Source organism: Leguminivora glycinivorella, chromosome 12 (genome assembly GCF_023078275.1).
Source record: "Leguminivora glycinivorella isolate SPB_JAAS2020 chromosome 12, LegGlyc_1.1, whole genome shotgun sequence".
NCBI lineage: Eukaryota > Metazoa > Arthropoda > Insecta > Lepidoptera > Tortricidae > Leguminivora > Leguminivora glycinivorella.
In genome coordinates, this window is record NC_062982.1 from 16,721,914 (window position 1) to 16,740,030 (window position 18,117).

Below are 18,117 nucleotides of genomic sequence, written 5' to 3' on the forward strand. Positions count from 1 at the left end.
ATAACTTTTATTTAAAACAGATATTTAAACAACAAAGCTATAAAAAAGGCTCCTGTGACATTTTTAGCTGAAAAATGGTATTAAATTTAATAATAAATAATATTATTCATATCGTTACATCTCACGTACCGTATGTTTTTTCGTTTGAAATACACACCAGATTTCACAAACGCCAGCGTGTCGATCGCAAGCGAATCTTTCAGAGTCAGTTTCATTAAAATTCCAGGCCGTCTCCGTCACAAAAGAACTGACTCCCGTCATATTTTTAATCTTCTAGCTGAACAATGAGGATAGCTTCAGCGAACAGAGAAAACGCTTTTACAGATAACATCTACAAAGTCGACATGACTGACCACAGACTAGATTTTTCGTCTTTAAAATCACGCTTAAAACTTTCAGATAGTAAAACATTTTCTTCAGATTTTAATAACGAAGTTGCCTAGTGTTTCAGATACGTACACACATTAACTTATGTCGGCATTAAGCTGCGGATTACTCTTCTATATTGCTCAGAGAAAATATTTAATATTTATGAAATTTGGCTTTTATTTGCGTACCTAATATTAAGAAGGCGACAAATGTTGATACATACTAACTATTTCGTCATCCATCTTTAATGCTCAATAGTTTGTATTATTTGTCAACATAATTGTATCTATAGAACGCCGCCATATGACGGTTCTCAAACAACTGCTCATAAATAGTTTGTTTTGCCAGGTAGTGTTTTCGTATGTTATCCAATTTGTGATGAAAACTAAAAACTTAAAATTAGGTTTATTGAATGCCGGTTCACTCGGAACGCGCCATGATGAGTTTTTAGTAGCCCTTAATCGATATCCTGTGGACATTTTAGCTATAAACGAGACATGGCTACGTACTGGTGAGGAGCTGCGCGCCCCGGCTCCGCCCGGGTTTCGGCTGCGTCACACGCCGCGCCCGGCCGGCCAGCGCTCACGCGGCGGGGGTGTCGGATTTTATATAGGCGAACATTTAAGGCCGCGACTACTTAGGACGCCGACGGCGGCGGGTGTGGAACAAATGTGGCTTGGTTTATCTCTCAATGGTAGTAAGATAGCTATAGGGACCGCTTACCGGCCCCCTTGGCAAAATGTTGATATTTTTCTTGACACATTATCTGAGGCAATATGTTCACTATCGACATATGACCATGTAGTTTTACTGGGGGATTTCAACATAAATATACCTTACTTGCTCAGGATCCCAATGTAATTAAGTTATCAGATTTTTTACGCACACAACAACTATTACAATTTGTTAATGAACCTACTCACTTTACTGATCACTCAGAAACTTTGATAGATTTAATATGTTCAAATACAAAAATAGGATGTGTAGCGGTGTACTACATTCCCGATCTCAGTCACCATGCGTTCATAACATGTCAGCTTAACATTAAGAAAAATAAGCCAGTCCCGCGGTGGTCAGTGTACAGACCGCTTAAGGATATTGATTTAGACAGGTTTAATGCTGACCTTGAAGCTATAAACTGGGATCGCTTGGTGTGTGATAACGTTAATGATACTCTCTTCCATTTCAATGATTCCATTTTACAGCTTTTTGACCTTCACGCGCCTTTTAAAAGAATTTTAATAAAAAAACAGCATCATCCCTGGATCACTGATACAGTTAGAGAAATGATGCGGCTGCGTGATGTGGCGCACGCTAGATTTCGCCGAACTGGCCTTGAATCACATAAGCAATATTATAAGGATTTAAAAAACATTGTTAACACAGCTCTTTTTACTGAAAAGTCAGCCTTTTTTCAAACATACATAACGAATAATCAAACAAACCCCAAAAGTCTGTGGCAAAACATAAAAAATAACATCGCCGATTTTAAAAAACGTAATGATGTTTTTTTTACCGCCTAACTTTAACGACCCGAATCAGATTAACTCTCACTTTCTTAATTTACCCTCAAGAAAAGGTGTCACCATAGCCAGTTTAATGTATTTTGAACTACACAGATTTGGTTCTGCGAATTTCACGTTGAAACCAGTAGATGAGGGCACTGTGCTGAGAATAATTAAGTCGTTTTCAAGCAACGCCGTTGGTACTGACAACATCACGTTGGACATGGTTGAACTCACGTTGCCTAAGACTTTACAAATCATTACAAATATCATCAACCAATCCATCAGCACCGGTGTTTTTCCGGATGACTGGAAATCGGCTATAGTTCGGCCTATACCCAAGACAACTGAACCTACTGACTTAAAGGACCTCAGGCCTATTAGCATCCTTTGTTTTATGTCGAAAATCCTGGAGAAAGTAGTATGTCGGCAATTAACGGATTTTGTAGAAACGAATAATATTTTGCCAAGTAAACAATCTGGGTTTCGGAAAGCACGCAGCACAGCCACAGCACTCCTTGACGTAATCGATGACATACTAACAGGACAAGACAAAGGTGAGGCATCTATCTTAGTGCTCCTTGATTTTTCACGTGCCTTCGATACTATAAATATACCGCTACTGTTGTCTAAGCTTACTTATTATGGTTTCGACGGCAGAACCATAAAATGGTTCGATAGCTATCTCTCTGGGCGTTCTCAAAAAGTTGGATTGCGTAATCGCTCTGGACTAACGGATTACTCTTTAAACTCATCTGTAAATTGTGGAGTCCCGCAGGGTTCAATTCTGGGTCCGGTTCTGTTTATCCTGTACGCGGCAGACATTACGAGCTGCATAAAGAACTGTCACTATCACATGTATGCAGATGATGTACAAATTTACAAAACGTTCCATCCCCGGGAGACCAAGACTGCCTTGGAGCTGTTGAATCAGGATCTCGATCGTATTGATCTTTGGTCAGGGCAGTGTGATTTAGTTCTTAACCCCAACAAGACCAAGTTTCTGGTGCTTGGCACTAAAGGCCAAGTAGACAAAGTCACCAGTTTTGACCTTAACGTAATGCTCGGAGGAAGTCGCCTCGAACGTGTCACCCAGGCACGAAACCTTGGACTACTCTTAGACGAACGTTTACGCTTTGAACAACATGTACTCGATGTAACTAAGAACTGCTTTTATCGACTGAGAGTATTATACCAGGTTCGTCAATACCTCAGTGTCGACCTTCGAATAAAATTATGCGACACCTTAATACTATCCAAACTTAACTATGTCGATACTGTGATTAACGGTTGCTTGCTCGCTCGTTCGAGGGCGCTCCTTCAACGCATCCAGAATGCTTGCGCCCGCTTTTGTTTTCCCATCCCTCCACGTACTCATGTTACTCCTTATATTAATAGTGGCAAGATGCTAAAGATGGATTCACGTCGGTCTTTACACTTCGCGTCCTTACTTTTTGGGATAATAAATACCAAGCAACCTCATTACCTGTTTGAAAAGTTATCGTTTTCCTCCCGCCCGACGAGAGAAGCGATTCGACTCCTCTGTTCAAGACACGGCAGCTCCGCAGCATTTCGTGGCAGTTTTCGCTACTCTGCCACGAAGTGCTGGAACAACATACCCCCTCCCATACGCAACTGCAAAACATTATTTTCCTTCAAACTTAAATTCAAGCAATACCTTTTTAGCTTGCAACTGCCGTGTTCTTCGAGTTCCGTACATCACATTTAGGTAATTTAATGCAAGTAGCCATTAGCCGTAACACTGTGCGTACCTACCTAATACATACTTAAATGACTTTCTCTATGTCAGAACGGCGTTACAACGATAACTATGAGTATGAGTGTTTAGTTGTTTAAAATCTGATGACTATTTAATTTTATAAACTACTTAAACGTAATATTTATATATTTTACTTTATTATATATTTAATACATTCACAGACCTGTTTATATATTATTTAAATAATTGCTATCCACTTCCTTATTTTAATCAAATCACTTTTTTTTTTTGTTCCTTATATTGACACTGCCTTTAGTTTTCTGAGCTATCTTCTTACTTCCTGGGCTTCACGGAAGACCAGCGCTGTAGCATTATATGCTGGAGCATATGCTGAGTGGAGTCCTTTTGTGGCCTCTATCTGCAGCATCAGCACCTTTTGTTGTATTTAATAATAAGCAATATAGTTTTAAGTATTTAGTTCCTAAGATCTCTTTTTTTTCTTTATTTTTTAATGTATGTGATGCTGTATGATGGTTTCTGCAATAAACGTTTTTCTATTCTATTCTATTCTATTCTTAACTCAAATTAGATAATGTCTCCTTTGAACATTATGAGTATATATATGCACGAGGGAGCCATTTGATTTATAAATCGGAAAAAATATCATAGCTGTATGTTACAGTTAAAGTATGTTACATTAAAAAAAAAACTTTATAAAAAGAACGTAGTACCTACCATAATTTTAAGATAAGTAACATTTTTGCGACAGGTACACAATTTTCGCACTTGACTGTTGTACATACATTAATAACCAATGTAATCATTGACCTTTAAACCTGAATCTTCCATTCTATAAATTATTTCTTTAAAATTACTTCACTCATTTGTTTCATCTTAATATTAGAGTTTCAGCAAGTTGCCCTGTTTATAAGCATTTATAAAATAACATTAAGACATTTTTTTACAAGTTATATCGCAAATCTTATATAAAATCATAATGGTTTTCAGAAAATTGAATTCTATGCCTGAGGGTTGATTTAGCTTAAAATTGCGTAAAATTGTTTTGATTTCTTAGTATCTAAAATATTATCTAATTTACAAAATGACAACTTCTAGGAATATTTTTCAATACACTTAAAATTTTACAATGTGCTCTACATCTGATAATTGAAATGAATTTTACTTCTTACAGGGTGAATTTCAAGATATCAAAATATTCGTCGGCGCTGAAGAGAGTATTATTGATAATATATGTAAAACTGTGAGTATCCATTATTGCATATCTTTAATATTAACGTTAACGATTACCGGCGAGATAATAATTATTTCTGCTAAATGATTATTTTGAGTTCGACTACAGACTACAGTAAATGAGAACATTTTTTTTGTTCGATTGATTCTGGTGTTCTCATATATAAAAAAATAACAAGAGAACCTAATTAATTTCTATATGAGATGAATTTTATTACACTACCGTAAGACTTATTTTATATTACATGGGAATTTTTGTGATACGGCTAATTTGGAATAATGAATCATTAAAAATCATAATTTTTACACCGATATTATTTGTACTCTATATTTTGGTTATACATGTCGTTTGATAAAGTAATTTTTCAACTTTGATGGTTTTCAGGATTTTAGGCTACCCGGCAGTGTATGTATTGTTTACAACCTTTACGCATATTACAGCTTCGTGTCTTCTCTTAACTGACGCAGTGGAAAATGTAAATAATGTGACCTTCCTGAGTAAAAAGTGCCATGTTGTCTCTTACAAACTATAAGGATGAAATTTGCTCTTACTTTTATAAATGAATAACCTGTTTAACAATGTGGTACCTTTTACTTGAGAACGGCACATAATGATATTAATCGACTTCGGCACAAATATACGTTTACGCACAAGAATAACAAATAATACAAATCTATTAATTATCAATTGTTTCTTATTTTTTTAATAAAAATAAACAAAAAAAATAAAAAATGTGTTTTTTATAATAAGAAAACAATTGGTACGATTGGTAGCTTTAAGCGCATATTTCACAGCATGACAGCTACCTATATTTTAATATTATTATCAGTTCGCACACCTAATAAAATTATCAAAATAAATGCGTAATTTACCTACAGTTATCATGCACCTCTTATAAATCCGCGTAGAATATACGTGCATTGAAAAATCGCCATTCACTGACGAATTAGCATCAAAGTGAAATGAATGCATGATAAAATTACACTATGAATCATATGAGTCATTGCTAAAATTATGTTTATCTTCCCATCATGATAGTCAAAAATGACAGAATAAGTAAATTCTAAATAGTAAAACTAATTGTATCTCCCAATGAGAATCGCAATATACAAATAAAGAATGTCAATGAAAATAAAATTAATAAATTAAATTATATGAAGTAATTCAAGTTAAATATAATAAAAATATAGAAATAATCAAATGAAACACAGAATTTTACAAAACAATAAGACAAGCTTTTAAAATAAAATCAACAAATACAAATAACAATTATCTTTTATTATTTTTGTGCGTAATCGACATGGTTTTCGAGAAGGGTTGGAAAGTGTTTAACTCTTCAATGTTTCTTTTGTAGGCTGGTAAACCGGCTGGGGACTTTGGTGTAAGTGTTAGTTTTATTTTCATAACAATGTAATCAGAACAATATCTATAAATTATTTTTAAAAAAACTTTAAATCTGCTGTGAAAAAAAAACGGCCCTGTCCATGAACGCGTGTAACTTTAGATCTGTTACATGTGGAAAAGTAAGACCATTGAAAATAATTATTGAATATCATATTTTAAGTAATTTTATTTCAACACATTATTCGCGAATAAGTAATGAAATTCTAAGTAACAATCGATAAAACATTCTCAGATCATCAGATCAAAAGTAATTATTAAAAATATAATTAATATATTATCTTCTACATTGTTCTTATAGCAGAAAAAATTCAAATTATACGATTATATTCTTTTAATTCGTATGGCCCGCTATAATATCCTTTGATTAATCTCTATAAATATATAGTAAATGTCTTATAAAATATCTTATAAAATACTTATTAGTTTTGATTACATTGTTTGTACAAAGTCAATTAATTACCTAATACTTCTTTTATTTGTTTTACAACTTTAGTAGGGACTAATAAATTACAACATAAAATTCAGAATTGAAAAACCAACAAATTTATCAAAACTTAATTAATTTTTCTATTTTAATTAATAAAACATTAACACGCATAATCTTTTAGGGGCCAATAGCAGCAAGTCTTACCGCTGAAAGGCCCGTAAGTGGAAATTTTCTTTTTTTCTAATTGGCTTTTGTTTCAATTGGCTGTATAATAATCTGCTTGATGTGACCGTCTATCCTATCTAACATTAGTCTGACCATTGGCAATCAGCGAGTATCTACGGAGAGCTCTGTGTGAGGCATATGAGTTAGTGTTAGAAAAAAAAAACGTACACACGATCCGTTTCGGACAAAGTAGCTCAAGATATACCAATAGTTATATATTATGTAAGTGTCAAAAGTGACGGTAACTTTTTAAAAAACGTCATTATTGATAAGAACATGTATCTGATACATATCATATTTAAATTCAAATAATTTCATCAAAGTTTGTAAGTTCATGTTCTCTTGTACAAGAAAATAAATAGGCGGAGGTAGCTCGCTAGTTGCTTGCCAATTGGTCAGACAACGACCTTTTTCTGATGACTGATATTTTATGCTTTAAATGCTTTAAAATGAGGCAAAATGTATTTACACAATGCCAAACCAGAATTTGACACCCTTTTTACAAATTATAACTTAAATGTTTTCATTACTTTGGTTCTTACAAAATCAGGTAAAACATAATGAAAAGTGTCAAACACTGGTTCATTTAAATGAACGTACTTCCGTGGTGTTTCTAACCGAAACTTTGTTTTATAGTTTACGGAGAGAGGTGACGGAATCGGTGGAGATGTAAGTATTGAAATAGGAACCAACATTTGTAGGAAGTCAATACTTTGAATTTATATTGGGCTGTTACAATTTATAACGTTGTTTTAGGGTTGGGACCACATCTAGCGTCTCGCGAGCGTCGCGTCGGGCCAACTGTATGGAAAAAGACGTCGCGTCGACGCGACGTCGACGCGGCGTCAGGCTTTGCCCATACAGTTGGCCCGACGCGACACTCGCGAGACGCTAGATGTGGGGGGGACCCTTAGCCTCAAGGTTTCTGAAAATCTCTATTTAAATTTGAAAAAGTTTACAAATTCTAATTATTTTACTAATGTCGAAAAATCCTAATACGAAACGTTTACTTTATAAAAACAGAATAACTAATTTATTTTTTCCATTTACAAGGATGAAGATTTCGAAGGCGAATTTGTACCGGGATCATCGGGAGAAGTTGGTGTAAGTAATTTTTATACAAACAAAAAATCCTTGAAATATTCAATACCTAGATAGTTCTTATATTTATATCAGCAATGTAGATACCACTGCAATAGGCACATTATAATTTGTTATTCTCTTTGTGTTGTATTTTGGTTGTCTAATGTGTCTATGGACGGCGGTAGTTTCTGGCCATTAAAGCTACCTACTCGTATCCATCCGCTCGAAAAGCTCATTTAAAAAAAAAATTTTTTTGGCAGAAATGTGAATGTTCTGAGTCGACCATATCAAGCTTGCTTGCGTCCATGCCTGAGATGAGAGGACCGCCAGGAAGTCCCGGGCCACAGGGTGACCAAGGCGAAACTGGATTAGCTGGCCCGAGGGTAAGCCAGTTTTGATAAAGTCTGAATGCAATCAAATTTATTATAATTAACGAAACACAATAAGGAGTAAATCTTGGTATAAGTATAATAGCCTAATAAGTATATAAGCCTGTGAAAATAAAACAGGTGGTTAATTAGACAACTGTCAAAAAGGTCTTGAAATAAGATTCTGCACAAAAAATGCTCGAACGCATAATATGAAAAAACAATTCTTAAATATATATTTTGTAGGGTGCACCAGGTGAACCTGGACCGAGAGGGCACACGGGACACGAAGGACCAAAAGGAGAAGACGGCAGTCCAGGAAGGCAAGGATCTCCAGGGCACGATGGTGAACCAGGCAGGAGGGGAGAACCGGGGCCAGTCGGACCACCAGGGCCGCAGGGACCCCCTGGAGAATGTACTGTGGTGAAGGTGATACATTGTGTGATTTAATCGTTTGTTAACGGGCGGGGCAGCCGCTGCTGCTGAAGCGCATATATTTGTCTGTCGCAAATATATTTGCAGTCGAAACTCTAGGACCGTGGTGCCCAAGCGCTCACAAATTAATAAGGAAACTATCAAAAACAAAATTTGTGATGTCACCGGGACCGTAGGGCCGGCTCGTTTCTCTCCCAACGAACTGGCATTGCGATCCAAAGGGGGAACGCAGCTAGCCTTATGGGAACCTTACCGGCGAGTTCAGGCCTCGGTGACCTTGCCTAGTTAATAGGTACTTTAAAATTATTATGCACATACATGTTTTGCTCTTAGAAAAAACTGAATGTAAAAACAATAAATTGACAGGGAACAGAAGAGAAAAAAGAAGTAGCCGTACCAGGTGAAAGAGGACCACCTGGACCAATTGGTCCCCCTGGTCCTAGAGGACCGGAAGGGGAAAGGGGTGTCAAAGGAGAAACTGGAACCAAAGGAGACAAAGGTGATGAGGTAACATCAGGACATATTTGTTATATTTGGTAATGATGTGATTGACTTTAAACACTTTTTGGCCATAGTTGCAAAACTGTGTGACCGTTTGGAACATAAGGTTCTACCACTCTTAACCAAATCAGTTATGGGATATTGTCAGAAGCGGGTGACTCTTTATCCTTAAGTATTTGTTAGTAAATTTATGTGTAGCCTGAAGGTAGCGTAATGCATCTACACAAATTACTTGTTCTAGTCAGTTAGTGCTTAGTGCTCTTAATTAAATGAAAGTGGTAAGAGAGAGGACGGGACGGGAATCAAAGAAAAGAGATATTTATCACTTGTCTACGAGGGTAGTAAGTAGTCTCATGATATGTAAGCTTTAGTTCTGATATTTTTATTTCTCGTATAGGGAACAAAAGGTGAAAGGGGAGAACGCGGTGAAGACGGAAGAGACGGGGTTCCAGGCGCACCTGGAAGCGACGGACTGCCCGGTCATAAAGGACAAAAAGGTTACCAACTTTTGTTAAATTAATAGAACAATATCAAACAGTACCTGGGCCATTTTTTTTCAAGTTGTCCACCCCACTTTTTTTGTAACATGGGTATTTTCGATCCTGATAGGAGAACAAATATGTCCCAAAATGTCCATACATTTTTCAAACCTTCCATTCCGTTATGGGGTTGCAGGCAGGGTGCGTGACGTAGGTCAGCCACAAAATGCAAACATCCACTTTCTCCAATAAATATTATAATGTCTATAAATATGTTTACAACACAGAAGGAATGTCCAAAGTTCAGAAGATAGAAACACAGAAGGTAACAGTACGGAAGAAATAGAAAATACAGTTTAAACAAAGGCAAAGCGATAGCGATCGTAATGCGTCTAGCGGTCATAAGCGACATGCGTTTCGCGTCAGTATCGTGCATCGACTGAGGTGGGGCGCGGCGCTTGCCGGCCGGTACTGGACGCATCGAAACCGGGCCCCGCGAACAAAGAACTGCTATCGCGGTGCGCGTTTGCATAGCACACAACGACCTGTTGGTACGGCAAATTATTGACGGACGATACATAAACTTAACATGTATATTATAAATATGTAAATGTAATATAATATTGTGTTTGTTTGTTTAGTGATGTAAGTCAATGTATATATGTGTATAAAATGTATATAAATAAATATGTGTATATATTAATGATTTTATTTTATTATAAGTGTAAATATATTATTAATGTAAGTTTAGGTGTAAGTGGGAAGGTAGCCCACATCACTCCCCCCAGAGACCTGGTTAAGGGCGATAATAATCTGGGAAACGTACTTGCCTCCCCGAACGTGTAGTTCTAGGTGCAGTAGGTATGCTAGGCCCAGGGTCAGGATGCTGCCTCTCGCGCGGTACATTTCGAGGTGCGACAGGTGTAATCGGTGGTTCCGGCTGTGTCAAGTCCTCGGCCAGGTAATGTGCAGGTTTTAACCGGTCAATGGTCACAGTAACTGGTTTGCCCTTAATGAGGAGTTTAAAAACTTTGTCACTTCTCTCCAGAACTTTGTGTGGACCTGAGTATACAGGTGTCAGAGGAGCGCGTGCTGCATCTTCACGAAGGAAGACGTAATCAGCTGTCGCTAACTCTTTGAACACAAAGATTCTGTCTTTGCTATGGCGAGAAGCTGGCGTAGGCTTTAACTTCGAGGCGAATGATCGTAGTCGCGCGGTAAATTCGGTTATATCCGTGGAACCAGGCAAGCTAGGATCAAAAAATTCGCCTGGAAGTCGCAGTGGCTCGCCATATAGCAGCTCGGCTGAGGACGCTTGTAAGTCCTCTTTAAAGGCACTGCGTATGCCAAGTAGCACTTGTGGCAATATCTCGGACCAGTTGGCATCAGCGTGGCATGTAATGGCGGCCTTGAGATGCCTGTGGAAGCGTTCCACGATCCCATTACATGCTGGATGGTACGCTGTGGTGCGCCTATGCTGGAATCCAATGGCCTTGGATAGATATTGAAACAGTGCGGACTCGAATTGTCGACCACGATCTGTGACAATATCTACGGGACAGCCAAACCTGGATATCCAGCCAGTCAACAAAGCCTTAGCCACCGTCTCTGCCGTAATATCCGCTATTGGTACGACTTCTGGCCATCGCGTAAAGCGATCTATAGCCGTCAAGCAATAGCGGAAGCCTTGAGAAACGGGGAGAGGACCGATTAGGTCAATGTGTACCTGTTGAAAGCGAGCCCGAGGTAATTCAAATGTGCCCAGGGGTGCAGACACATGACGGCTCACCTTCGACCGTTGACATGGCACGCAAGCTCGTGCCCAGTCTCTGCAGTCCTTCCTCACGCTGGGCCATACAAATCGCTGTGCTACCAGTTTGGCGCTTGGGTTGGGTCCAGGGTGACTTAAGGAGTGGAGACTCTCAAAAACGGCTTTTCGATGCTGCTTGGTAACGAACGGTCGGGGAGTCGGCGTACTGACGTCACAGTACAAAGGCTCTGGACTACCCGGAAATGGCATCCTTACCAAGCGCAGGGAGGACGAGGTCAAGTACTCGGCGAGCTCTGGATCGGACACTTGAGCTCTAGCCAGATCGGCCAGATCGAAAGATATCGCCAGTTCCTCGATCCGAGATAAGGTGTCAGCCACAACATTATCTTTGCCGGATATATGCCTTATATCGGTCGTGAACTGGGATATATAATCTAGGTGCCTAAACTGCCTAGGCGAACAGTTATGCTTCCTCTCGTGGAAAGCAAAACTGATCGGCTTATGAAGTATAGATCGTGAAGTGCCTCGCCTCTAGCATGTGTCGAAAGTATTTGATACCTTCGTAGATCGCGAGCAGTTCACGATCATACGGTGAGTATTTGGTCTGGGACGGACTGAGCTTCCGGGAAAAGAAAGCTAACGGCTGCCATACCTGGTCCTGCAGCTGCTGCTGCAGTACTGCACCCAGTGCTACGTCTGATGCGTCTGTAACCAACGCCAGCTTAGCCCGACAATCGGGATGAGCAAGTAACGCTGCGTTGGATAGGCTTTCCTTGGTCTCGTTGAAAGCCTTCAGAGCATCGCCGGTCAGGTTGATGGGTTTGGAACCTTTGACTGCTCCACCCAGGAGAGCGTTGAGAGGTGCTTGGATTTGGGCGGCATGCGGCAGGAATCGCCTGTAAAAATTGGCCATACCCAAAAATTTCCTCAGCTGCTTGACGTCCTTGGGTGGTGGAAAGTCACGTATGGCTTGGACTTTGGTGTCTAAGGGTTTGGTGCCGCTCTCCGAAATCAGGTAACCTAAAAAAGTTACCTGGGGAGCCCCAAAGACGCACTTAGACACGTTGATCACCATGCCGTAGTCCCGGAGTCTGGTAAAAACTTCACGCAGGTGCTGTTTGTGCTGCTCTTCGTCCCTAGAAAAAACTAGAAAGTCGTCCAGGTAGCAGTAGACGAAGTCCAGCCCGCGTGTCAGCTCGTCCACAAACCTTTGAAAGGTCTGACCTGCATTCCGGAGTCCAAAGGTCATAAATGGAAATTCGAACATACCGAAGGGCGTCGTGATGGCCGTCTTCGGTATGTCCTCCGGACATACAGGTATCTGGTTGTAAGCTTTTACTAAATCAATCGTACTAAAGACCTTACAACCAGATATGCTGTGTGTAAAATCATGCAAATGCCTGATTGGGTACTTGTCGGGGATCGTCCGAGCGTTGAGCTGACGGTAATCACCACAGGGGCGCCACCCATTATCTTTTTTAGGCGCCAGATGCAGTGGTGAAGACCAAGGGCTCTCCGATGGTCGTGCTGTGCCGCTAGCCAACATACCTTCAAACTCCTGTCTCGCCAACTTCAGCTTGTCAGGGGCAAGACGTCTCGGAGCGCAGGATACTGGGGGACCTGGAGTGGTGCGAATGTGGTGTTGTGTGTTGTGAGGTATAGTGCGTTGAATACCAGCAGGTCGTGTGATTTCAGGATATTCCTGTGATAAAATTTGATGGTAGCAAGAATCGCTGCCGTTCATGACCTTGACGGAAAATATGTCAGCACTATTAGTAGCTACAATAGCATTGGAAAATAAGCTAGTAGTGTTATCTATAATACGACCTAGCCTTTTACCACCACAATCTACAATAATACTATAGTGCGCTAAAAAGTCTGCACCTATAATCGGTTTTGTAACCGTAGCTACCACAAAACGCCATGGAAAGTCGCGCCGGAGTCCGAGGTCCAGGTTGAGATGCGCGTAACCGAAGGTTTCGATCGGCGTCCCATTGGCTGCGGAGAGGTTGTACCCCGTCGGCGCTCGACGCTCGCGTAGTAACGACTTGGGGAAGACGCAGAGGTCGCTACCGGTGTCGACCAAGAACTGCAGCTTCGACCTTCTGTCGGTGACAAACAGGCGACGCGAAGTGACAGGGCGGTCAGGAGTCGCCATTACCGACTGCCCGTGGCATTTCCCGACTTGTTGTAGTCGCAGGGTTGCAAGCACTTGCTAGCGTTCTCCCCATGTCTGGAATGGTACTGTAAGAGAGTCGGCCTATCAGTGGAGAGCATCCAAACATTTAAACAACGCTTTGAATCAATATTTTTTTATATTTTAGGAGCTAAGTACAACCGTTCACTCTCAATCGCTGCTTCTATATGAATGCCCCATTGAAGTGTCTGTTTTCCTTGACGTTCTTATACTGTTCCAATTTTAAATCAGGGACTGCCAGTCAGCGACCATGACTGCTGTAAAAGGTTTCATTCTGAATGCGAAACCTCTTACATATCCCTCCCCCTTATGTTAGAAGCAGCCATTGTTCACAATACTACACCCTATCCTATCCTATTCTACCCTAACTACCGGTTGGCCCTACCTAAGCCAGGCCCCCCTACACACAAAAAAAAAAAAAAAAATCTCCTAACACCCAATAGTGACAGCCTCATTCAAGGTAGCCAACATCTAACGCTCTTTGCGTGGTTGCCTAGTCCACGGTTGAGACCGCCATAATTTGGATAGTTGGACTATAGCCAAGGTCCTCGCAAATTAGTCAGATATGGACTATGGTTAGGAAAACCAATGGCAAAAACCTAACCCCTGCCCATCGACTAAACCCTTTTATTTTGAACTTTCTGACAGCTAATTGTCTGTGGCCATGACTAGATGACATTGACATGACAGCTGTTAGCAAATTCACCTAACTTCAAGTAAAAAAACAAGGCAAAACGTTTATTTCACATGAAAAAACATAATAAATTTTGAAGATGCCGATTCTTGTTGGCGGTGGCGTTGAAGTGGGGGCTTCTCATGGCCGCCAATCTTCCCGCCGCGCCGGTTGCGAAGTGAAGCGGAGCCCGAACGGCTCATGAAGATTGCTACAGCTGTAGTGTGCTGCACGTTGGTGATGACGACGAAGTGGGGGTTGCATATGACCGCCAGCCATCCCGCCACACCGTGAGCAGCTGGATCATCTGGTCATCTAGTCGGCCTTGTCTTGATACATGTAAAAGAAATGTGTATGAACGTTGTTCTTTGTAGTCAGGAAATTATAAGGGTGTTGTGACATTACTCTATAACTTTAAACGATTGTATCTATTTATTAAATATTTACAGTTTGGGGTGTGTTTTATTCCACAGTTTACATATTTTCATATAACTTAACCTTATTGGTAGCTATAGGAAAACATTATGGAATAAATAAGCCGATCAAATAGTTTTTATTCTAATATAAACATTGCATAAATAATATGTATAGTATTCTACATGTTATATATTGCGCCAAAATAATTAGTTCTATGTGGTTATTTACAAATAATTATCCCTTTTAACATTAGGGATAGGCCAATGACATTTTCTGTCACAAGTCGTTTTTCCTTTGAAATAATGTACATTTTAGTTCACAAATCACAATTATTCCGTAAGTTCTACAATATAATGTATAATTAAAAGATTGAAACTAAATTTACATTGCTTATCTAATGTAACCTACATATTTAGGAAGATTTACTGCATATGTGTATGATTAAGTATATAGGTATGATGGAGCTGATGTTCACGCAATTTGCGTCGACGCCCATGGTCACCGAAGAGGAGTCGTAGAGTTTCTTGAACAACACAATCTTGATCGCCCGTTGCTCTGTTGAATGTCTCGCATTCCATTTTTACGTCAATTCTGCACAGCTATATTTTAACTACGGAATGGGTGATAATGAATATTAGATAATAAGAAATATATCACCCGGAATAGCTCTTCGTATCGGCGACGATGGTCACTTTGTTTTCCTTCTTCTTAAAGCGCGTTTGGCTTATCGCTTGGCATGCGCTTCCTCGCGCTGTGAGGTCGGGGTTCGTTGTCTGAAAACTCTGAAACCGAAACTAGGGGAAACTTTCAGACGTTAGTACCCCGCACCTCCACCATGTAAGAGAGTCGGCCTATCAGTGGAGAGCATCCAAACATTTAAACAACGCTTTGAATCAATATTTTTTTATATTTTAGGAGCTAAGTACAACCGTTCACTCTCAATCGCTGCTTCTATATGAATGCCCCATTGAAGTGTCTGTTTTCCTTGACGTTCTTATACTGTTCCAATTTTAAATCAGGGACTGCCAGTCAGCGACCATGACTGCTGTAAAAGGTTTCATTCTGAATGCGAAACCTCTTACAGTACCAGCAGACGGGAAATTTACTGTAGCTGGACTGGGATCTGGTGCTGGAACGGCTCTGCCTCCTGGAGCGGCTACGATCCCTTGGGCGGGATCTTCCCCCACCACGGTCCATCTTCAAGTCGCGAACCTCTCTCCTGAGTGCAGCTATCTCTCTCGCCAAGGCGTCATTACTGGAGCCTGGTTGCTCGGAGCTGGCGGAAGCGACGTGCGATGAACAAGCGCAGCGTGGGCCGATATCGTAGACTCTGTCAGCAAGGTCAGCGATAATGTCCATAGAAGCATCTGGGTGACCTGCGAGGACAGTTTGCACAGTCACAGGTAATCTGTTGGTCCACATCAAGCGTAAAACGTCGTCCGATATACGATTCGCTGCCAAGGCCTGCAGGTGACGCAGAAACTGCGAAGGCTTACGCTCACCCAGCTCTTCATGGTGCAGAAGTTGCTGGATTTGTTTCTCGGTCGTGTTGCTCAGCCTACTGATGAGTTCACTTTTCAGCTTTTTGTACCTATCAGTTGCCGGTGGGTTGGTGATAACATCCCTGACCTCCTTCGCATATTGCCGATCTAACTGACTGACGATATAATTGTACTTGGTCAGATCCGTGTTGATGCCGGCCACGTTAAACGAACTCTCAACCTGTGAGAACCAAATCTCCGGGTCCTCTGGCCAAAAAGGTGGGAGTCGCATTCCGACCTTACAAACATCGGATGAGTCCGTCGTCGATGTTGTGGAACCGAGCGGAGCAGTAGTGACGGATGGTGCAGTGGAAACAGGCACTCCAACCGGTACTTCTGTGACGGGCGGCATAACGGTACTTTTGTTATCTATTTTTCTGGACACTTCTACGTACGGTTTTCTGGTAAATATCCTTCGGTCCTGTGTTCTTCAGGGGTCACCAGTATGGGGTTGCAGGCAGGGTGCGTGACGTAGGTCAGCCACAAAATGCAAACATCCACTTTCTCCAATAAATATTATAATGTCTATAAATATGTTTACAACACAGAAGGAATGTCCAAAGTTCAGAAGATAGAAACACAGAAGGTAACAGTACGGAAGAAATAGAAAATACAGTTTAAACAAAGGCAAAGCGATAGCGATCGTAATGCGTCTAGCGGTCATAAGCGACATGCGTTTCGCGTCAGTATCGTGCATCGACTGAGGTGGGGCGCGGCGCTTGCCGGCCGGTACTGGACGCATCGAAACCGGGCCCCGCGAACAAAGAACTGCTATCGCGGTGCGCGTTTGCATAGCACACAACGACCTGTTGGTACGGCAAATTATTGACGGACGATACATAAACTTAACATGTATATTATAAATATGTAAATGTAATATAATATTGTGTTTGTTTGTTTAGTGATGTAAGTCAATGTATATATGTGTATAAAATGTATATAAATAAATATGTGTATATATTAATGATTTTATTTTATTATAAGTGTAAATATATTATTAATGTAAGTTTAGGTGTAAGTGGGAAGGTAGCCCACACCGTTACCGCCATACAAAATGTATGAAAAAATGGTAACGGAAAAAACCTTGGGACACTGTTTTTCTCCTATCAGGATTGAAATAGCTCGCGATTCTGAGTGGAAAACACATAAAAATTTTCAAATCCAAAAAAAAAGTGGGGTGGACAACTTTGAAAAAAATGGCCCACAGGAAACTTCTCACAAAAAAGCTCTACAGCGTAGGTACACAAATCAAATTAGTTTTGCCTTTTTAATTTTTTTTAGCTATCTGTCATCATTATTATTAGGTCTATTGCATATGTATTTACTGCAACATTTCTGAGAGTTTTGTTTAACGACTGCATTATTTAATAAGACAATTATTTAGCGTCACAATCGTCCATATTTTTGACATGCAAAATTAAGTCCGCATTGGGCTAGTTTCATAGTGTATTGGAACCAGAATTTTCAGGAGCCACCTGTATATTTTAGACAACCATTATTTTGAGAATATTTGATCCCAAGAAAATAACGGAAGCGGTTCTTTTTTTCGTTTATTCCAAATAATGAATAGGTACCTAAATAACATTATGCTTTACTTATTTCAGGCGATACTGGCCTCATCGGCCCGCCCGGCCTGGCGGGCATGCCAGCTAAATTAACATCATTGTTATCAGAAGAAATGGATCCTAAAGAGAGTAAGTGTTTATTAGTTACATTATCAATCATATCATTCATATAAAAATCTCAATTT

At 40.1% G+C, this 18,117-nt stretch overlaps 1 protein-coding gene across 10 annotated transcripts in view; it reads left to right on the top strand.

The window, feature by feature from the left end:
- Nucleotides 1–18,117, top strand: part of LOC125231648 (collagen alpha-1(I) chain-like) — a 135,875-nt gene that overhangs the window by 104,883 nt on the left and 12,875 nt on the right. For 2 of the 10 annotated variants that reach the window (XR_007177649.1, XM_048137135.1), the window contains exons 4-14: nucleotides 4,787–4,855; nucleotides 5,231–5,251; nucleotides 6,201–6,233; nucleotides 6,859–6,894; nucleotides 7,539–7,571; nucleotides 7,956–8,006; nucleotides 8,246–8,368; nucleotides 8,600–8,782; nucleotides 9,155–9,295; nucleotides 9,687–9,786; nucleotides 17,972–18,061. Coding sequence is in view for 9 of the 10 variants with exons in the window: in XM_048137135.1 (XP_047993092.1) it covers nucleotides 4,787–4,855; nucleotides 5,231–5,251; nucleotides 6,201–6,233; nucleotides 6,859–6,894; nucleotides 7,539–7,571; nucleotides 7,956–8,006; nucleotides 8,246–8,368; nucleotides 8,600–8,782; nucleotides 9,155–9,295; nucleotides 9,687–9,786; nucleotides 17,972–18,061 (880 nt within the window). In the remaining variant the exon portion in view is untranslated. Of the gene's footprint in view, nucleotides 1–4,786; nucleotides 4,856–5,230; nucleotides 5,252–5,308; nucleotides 5,322–6,200; nucleotides 6,234–6,858; nucleotides 6,895–7,538; nucleotides 7,572–7,955; nucleotides 8,007–8,245; nucleotides 8,369–8,599; nucleotides 8,783–9,154; nucleotides 9,296–9,686; nucleotides 9,787–17,971; nucleotides 18,062–18,117 lie in introns of those variants that run through there. The other 8 variants (XM_048137136.1, XM_048137139.1, XM_048137137.1 and 5 more) reach the window with 8 other exon arrangements.